Source organism: Corythoichthys intestinalis, chromosome 2, assembly GCF_030265065.1.
Source record: "Corythoichthys intestinalis isolate RoL2023-P3 chromosome 2, ASM3026506v1, whole genome shotgun sequence".
NCBI classification, from domain to species: domain Eukaryota; kingdom Metazoa; phylum Chordata; class Actinopteri; order Syngnathiformes; family Syngnathidae; genus Corythoichthys; species Corythoichthys intestinalis.
The window spans coordinates 29,497,521-29,504,605 of NC_080396.1; the positions used below are offsets into that span (position 1 = coordinate 29,497,521).

Here is a 7,085-nt window from a genome sequence, read left to right on the forward strand (position 1 = left end):
GTAACGCTTTGATCAACTAAAAAGCACATGCGACCATTTCAATAAGCTTTATTTCATAAAAAATTCAATTGGTTTACATCAGATTAAAGAAAGTAGAAACCAATAATCTGATTGCTGGCGAGGCAATATATGGGGCGTGTTTTCAACGGACTAATTAGTGATCACAACACGCAGGACAGGTTCAAAAAGGAAGGCGTAGTTTAAGTGAGGGTGACTCAAATTCATCTCGGCCAAGATTAAAGTAAATTGGGGAAGGGAGAGAAAAAAGAACTTTGGCAAAAATTTGTCAGTTGGCCTCACAGTCTTGTGGTAGATTGTTGCGGGCTCCGAGAAGAGACCGCATTGAGCAGAGGCCACAAGATCACACGGAATGTTTGCTGTCCAAATTAGAGGGCACGACAGGAGCGAAAAGTGAAAACACCGACAGTTACAAAGGAGGACCGAGCCCTTTAAAAAAATGTTCTAAAATAACATGTGCAGATTGTGAGGGAACTATAGCAGGAGGTAGAGAAGTCAAGGGCATCGACATTCTACCTTTTCTACTTAAAAAAAATAATAAAGTATGCGAGGTGGGGAGCTCAACAGGTGTCTGAGGTTTTCAGTCCGCCTCCTCTTCATCCGACTCCGACTCTGCAAGAAGGAAGTCAAGATTCTAATGATTTGATCAAAGCATCAAGTCACAATTTTTAATCAATTGGGAATTAATTGCCATTTTCCCTGGATGAAACTACTTTCCATCAGGACTCAAATTATATGCATTAATCACAAGTGCCACTTTGCTTACTCACCTTCTTCTGCGTTCTTCAACCACTCCACAAACTTTTTCATCTGCTCGAGGAAGACGCTCTTCCCCTTGGCAAGGGGGGCTTCCGAGTACCACTTTAGGATGGCCTCTTCACTCAATACATCCGCTGAAGAGAGAAAAAAACAAAAAAGACTATCAAACAAGAAGCCCTCAAGACCACTGCATATACTAATGTCTATTTCATTTTTGGAAATTATTAACCCATATTAAGTGTATGGCGAGTAGGTCTGATTTTCAGACAATAGTTGTAAAGCTTGATTCAGCTAATTTCTGACGCTTTAACCATCTTTGGTTCAATAGTGTTTTGTCGGGGGCTTGGCGATTTGGTACGACCCCAGAATGATGGGCTCGGCTGCAGACTGTTTTCACAACATTCTAATCAATAGCAGCATAATTAAAGTAGCAATTGATCTTGCTTGTCCAGCAGTGTTGTGTTGATGCAAAGCAGTACGCGGGTAACATTAAGTATAATATCGGATTAATGCAGTGTTTACTAAGAAATGTTTTTTGTAATCATAGAAAAGTAGTTTTGAGATTCAATGATTTTACTTGACAGTAAAAAATAAGCTGAGAAAAAAAAAACTTTTTGTCATTTTGATAGGTTAAAACTTTCTATGACTGACAGTAGAACATTTAACATAGAATATTGAGGAATAAGTGAGAGCAGTTAGCCAATCATAAACAGGTGTGACTAAAAATGTACTATGGGTATATTGTATAATTCGTGTCAAATTAAATGAGACACAAACTGGAACTTTAGATTGCCCTTAGATCTGTGTACTTCCCAAGAGATTCAGTTGCAGGTGATCAGCCACTCATGAAAACTATTTGATGAATGCCAAGTTCAGTCAGATTTTTGAATGTGCTGCAAACCTTTATAGAGCAGCACCACGATCTTCTGAAAGGCCTTCATGAAGTGGATGTTATCATAGCAGTACTCTTGGATCTTCTGCAGCAGGCTGAGCTCAGACTGACCCTGGGAGGTGAATGACTTCAGCAGAGGGCTGTATTGCTGAAGAGAGGCAAGCACCACTTCTTGTAAACCCAGTTGAACTAGCAGTATCAAAATAAAAAGGCAAACAGGGGTTGACAAACCTTCAAGTGTTTGATGGCTTGTTCGGTCACCAGTTCTTCCTTTTTATTCCACTCCACAGAGCTCATCACGCAAGTCCAGATGATACCGATCATGGCTTGCTCAGAGAGGTTGGCCTTTTTCATCTCCTCTCTGGTGAAAGCGATGATCTGTGGTGGACGTTGACCATTGTTAAACCATATTCAAGGAAACAACCAGGAAGTAATATCTTGCAGGTAGGCTGACTTGCCTCTTTAAGTGGGTCACCGCGGGACATCTGCTCCTGGAGCTCCTTTTGCAGTTCTTTGCGGGCACCGATGGATTGCTGGTTGCGGGCGAAGTCTGACAACTCCTTCAGCCCGGCATCAGTGAAGTACTTAGAAAAATGCTCACAGCTCCGCTTGTTGGCAGGAAAAAGTTCCTTTGGCGAAGAGGCAGCCGGGTCAAAAAAGAAACTTGGAGGTAAATCTTTGTATCAATAAATTGTATCTTACCATCAGCCGGTTGTCCATGCCCACTTTGCGGAGACTACCAGCTACAGAGTTGATGTCTTTCTCACTGATCCAGGACTTGAACAACTTGACAGCAAAGGCTGCAGACACTCCTAAACAGAAGAGCGTAGTGGTTACAGGGACATTTCAATCAAGTGCTCAGCACGGAACGTCAGTCTCTTACCCTCTTTGACAAGGTTCTCGTTGAAGAGGCTGCTGAGGATGGAGGCTGATATGTTGCCATTGGCCAGCAGGATGCCAGTCAGCATGGCCAATTTGTTGCGCTCAGATTCAGTGAACCCTTTTAGAAACAGCAGCAACTAGGCAGATTGACAAGAAAATAACAGTTACACAAAAATATGGGTTGCGGCCTTTTAAAAAAGTTATTACTTTGATCAATCTACAGCTCAGGGTTCTGTGCTGGCTGGTCACCTTTCACAACATCCTTTCACTACCAAATTATCTTTTCCAAATGTGCTCACCTTTTTGATCTCCTCCTCAAAACCCTTCTCCAGGTACTTGTAACGCCTGATCAGCTTGTTAAAAACCTAAGGGGATAGAACATTTTTACTCGTAAGTAGGTGGTGCTTAAAGGTTGGTTTGCAAAACGTATTTATGATTGGAATTCTTCATAGGAATTAAATGTTATACTTCAGGAATCGAAGGTTGGCACTTCCAAAAATATGTTCGCATAACTGACAACAATGTACAGCAATGCCTCGACTTACAAGGGCTCAAACTTAAGTTTTTCAATTTACAATCAATCAATACAATCAGATTTTGTGTGTGTTCCAAGCAAAAATCTGAGGTACGTTGGTGCACTTAAGTTAACATAATGCTCTCATGTGGTAAGCGTAGCTATATTGCATTAATGTCTGCTGATGGAAAACATTTTTAAAATTTTTAAATTTTTCTCCATTAAAGTATCCAAAGTTTTAAGATTTCTCTAATTTAGAATCTGTAGTTTTTAGATACTCAGTAATGCAGTTGAACTGCAAAAGTTGAATTTGTTGTTGTCATTTCATTTTAAATCCAACAGGCTTTAGCTCTAGTGTAATCGCCCCCTATTTCTGTTAGTAACCAACTTCTCCTGTTCCCCCTAGACTCCCCAAAAATATAATTCAAAATAGTGGGTGTGTGAATTAACACAACTAGACAGTTGTGGGAAAAACATGTACTTTCATTCAAATGTAATGCATGGCTAATGATGAAAATGTGAATATAATACTGGTAGCATGATTTTAGATTTTTAGTCTCATTCCACAGAAAGTGTGACCACTAAATAGCCAAATTTGGTATGCAGGACAATCCTGCCAAGCAGCAGGCAATTGTGACCACTCCCAGGGGAAACAACCAGAAACATAAGGGAAGGAAGGAAGACCATATATTAAAAAATAATAATAATTTAACTTAAACTGCCTTTTTTAAGTGCAGGGAAGCGGGTTTAAACGTCTAACTGCCTCAGTTCAACCTTTGTTGGCCCAATTTGAAATGTTTCCCAAAATCCCCAACTGAACTTCATTTGTAAATCTAAGAAATTTTACAAAGATTTACTGTTCATTTACAGACCCTGCTTGAAGGTTCTTCTACACCCGGGGTACCCAAACTTTTCCACTCAGGGCCGCAGTGGGTGCAGAATTTCATTCCAACCAAACAAGACAACACCTTTTCACCAATCTGGTGTTTTACATGTGTAAATAGTTGATTGCAGTCAGTTGCTGCTTGTTTTAGATCACAGGTGTCAAACCGATTCCAGAAAGGGCCAAGTGGGTGCTGGATTTTGTTCCAACCGATAGCGCACAGAGAGTTTAACCAATTAACTTCCTGCTGAAACAAGCAGCACCTGACAAAGTTTAATGGATTACACATGTAAAAGATCTGATTGATGAAAAGGTTTCCTCTTCATTGGTTGGAAAGCAAGCCTGCACCCACTTGGTCCTTTCTGGAATCGGTTTGACACCTGTGTTTTAGATCAAGCTCATTGGTTCAACTGTCTTTGCTGGATCGGTTGGAGCAAAAACCCGGACCCACAGCGGCCCTTGAGGACTGGTTTGGAGACCCCTGTTCTACACACTTCCTGCTTACCTGAGCATATGCTTGCATCGTCTCCAGGTCTTCTTGCGCAGTAAAGAGGCAAAACTCTGTGCGGGTCATGTCGTCGGAAAGAGTCCCACCTGGGGCTACATAGAAAAGCAAAGAAACATGAATTCAATAAATTGACTGTTTAGAAAGACATCAGCAACAACGTACCCAACATTCCGCCGGCCACCAGGATGTCAAAGAGTGTCTCTGCATAGCGGCGATAGTCGAGCTTGGCGCCAGAGGCATCCAGGAACTTCGCAACCGCCTCCAAGTCTGTGCCAGTTTGGTTCAAGCCTTGTACGATACTTTCTTGAAACTGAGTAGGGTCAAACCTCTCCTTTTCATCTGAGGAGGGGGACATTGCTTTTGCTAGAAAGCCGATAATGCCTAAGTGAAGCGCAAATTGGAAGAGCACCTACCTCTTTTCCTCGTTTTGAAACGCTGGCCTGTTAGCGTCGGCTTTTGCTGCTTTTGATTATTCATAAAAGACACCTGAAAACGGACGAGGAGGTTGAAAACACGTGAAATGAGCGGATGTCGTTTACAGGTGCGTGGCTAATTTTCCGCCCATACATGTTAAATGTAAACAGCTAACAAAGAGCGACACAGTCCACGGGGCTAGGACGAAGCTTTTGTTGAAACCCAGGGAAAGAAACCAACCAAGGTCAACAAAAAGCACGTTGTGATTCACGAACGCTTAAAATGCAATGTACTTGTTTCAAACTGACGAAATATGTTTAGCTGTACGCGTCGATCCCCGAGGGCCTTACCATGCGCTGAGCTAACACAGGTTAGCCGGGCCCTCAAACCAGCGCGTTAATCTTAACTACCGAACTGAGGGTTTACGTATTTCATCACGCGGAATTGTTTGCAAGTCAATAATAATGTGGAACATATAGGCAAAGTGCCATCCTCGAATCTTTTCCACCTACCAGTCGAGCGAGGACAATCTGTAAATTGGGCTAATTTAGCTTTCCGAGCCTTCGAACGTCGCCCATGACGGCAACACGAACGTGTACCTACGTTGTAATTTTCGATTTTGCGCCATCCAGGTCACATGCCTTGTCGTCTCTAATGTCGTTGATGACGTGTGACGCAAATCAAAGGCAAGTGACACGCGAATACTCACCGAAATGAATGCAGATAAAAAACGGTTATGGAGCAGAGGAGTCGAATGGAGTGTCGCGAGGGTGAGAGAGAGCCCTAAACAAAAAGACCTTCCCGTCAGGACTTCCGCAGGCTCCGCCCTCTGCGCATGCGCTTTCAACAGTCACTTCCGTTTCGGAGAATTTTATTAAAACCATTTTTCAATTTGATCGAAATGTCTCGATTTTAATTTGGAGTTATGCAAATGCGAGGTTATGGAGATGTGAGGTTAATGTTGTGTTCATTTAACCCATATACTAACAAAGAGGAAAATTTGAGCAACTGCTCATTTTGCAGCGGTCAACATAAAACCTCATTTTATTCTGTTCAGCGCTTTCGCAACAGCTGCCGCTCCACTACAGTGCGTTACGGAACACATCACGTTGAACAAATAACCAATAAAAACTACCACGTTTGGGGGCGTTGGCGGCACACTACCCAGTCTAGGGCAGCGGTGTGCAACCTGCGGCTCCAGAGCCACATATGGCTTTTCTATCGTTTTTCTGTGGCTCTTTGTGACTATGGCAGTTACCTTTTTCAGTTACATTGATAATGCTAGAGGCCCAATCATCCTTCCACTGTGAATTTCATTGAGTTTATCACTATTAGACAGGTAGAGTGGCAAATGGATTGGGTGTCTAACGACATCAATGGCAGGCACTGAGTCAATCGCAGATGCTTTGACATAAGAAATAAATGAATTATAACTTCATTTTAGCATCAATGCATTGACTTTGATGGGAATGTCACTCCTACCAACATGGCCACCCTGAAGCCATGTTGGTATGGGCGGTGGAAGGTCTTTTCATGTGTCTGCCATGAATTGAGTTTACCATGAGTAGACGTCCAATTAATTTGAAATGGATCCAATATCTTTCACTGTCAATGGCAACTAATGACTTAACGAGTACAGTTTTTGAACCTAATTCTAAATGTGATAATACAAAAAAAAAAAAATACATTTTTTGGCCCTCAACAAGCAAACTACAGATGAACACAAAATGTTGTTTTTTGTTGCAGTTCATTAAATGTTAGATGTCAACGGGCTTTTGTGGCTCCTACTATTTTATTTTTCAGTGGGCGATGCTCAAAACAGCTCTTTGAGTATCTAAGGTTGCTGACCCCTGGTCCAGGGTGGTGACGGGATTTGGCATCAATGGCGCCCCTGTAGGACTTCACGCCTTTGGTGCTCCTATTAATTCAATTTAACTCAACTGCGTGTTCACAATTCACAAACGGAGAACAAAGAAGGACTCACACCGATTGCAATGTGTTCTGTGTCTACTGATTGAGAAATATTGAAATACATCATTCTTTCTTATATTCTCTGACCCTATAAATTAAGCGACTAAAGGAAATAGTGCTGTCCCTCAGTTTGTATGATGTTTTTATACAATACAGGCATGGCTATTTGATGTCTTGCAATTGGCTCGTCTCCTTGGTCATGGGCTACATCTGCCACCGAATGTGTAATGGTTTCCCTTTTTGT

At 42.0% G+C, this 7,085-nt stretch overlaps 1 protein-coding gene across 3 annotated transcripts; it reads right to left on the reverse strand.

Annotated features, from left to right (window-relative positions):
* Positions 1–31: 31 nt before the first annotated feature.
* bzw1a (basic leucine zipper and W2 domains 1a) lies at positions 32–5,696 on the reverse strand. 3 transcript variants are annotated; one of them, XM_057830062.1, is made up of 12 exons: positions 5,580–5,696; positions 4,870–4,942; positions 4,619–4,795; positions 4,454–4,548; positions 2,851–2,916; positions 2,553–2,688; positions 2,372–2,481; positions 2,128–2,298; positions 1,901–2,047; positions 1,679–1,817; positions 789–911; positions 32–630 (listed from the first exon to the last, which is right to left on the reverse strand). In XM_057830062.1, the coding sequence occupies exons 2-12, from the start codon at positions 4,931–4,933 to the stop codon at positions 599–601; spliced, it is 1,260 nt and encodes a 419-aa protein (XP_057686045.1). In that variant the 5' UTR covers positions 4,934–4,942; positions 5,580–5,696; the 3' UTR covers positions 32–598. The 3 variants fall into 3 exon arrangements, with proteins under 3 accessions (XP_057686045.1, XP_057686046.1, XP_057686047.1); XM_057830063.1 differs by lacking the exon at positions 5,580–5,696 and adding an exon at positions 5,383–5,523; XM_057830064.1 differs by lacking the exons at positions 4,870–4,942; positions 5,580–5,696 and having other exon boundaries at positions 4,543–4,548; positions 4,619–4,663.
* Between the last annotated feature and the right edge of the window lie 1,389 nt (positions 5,697–7,085).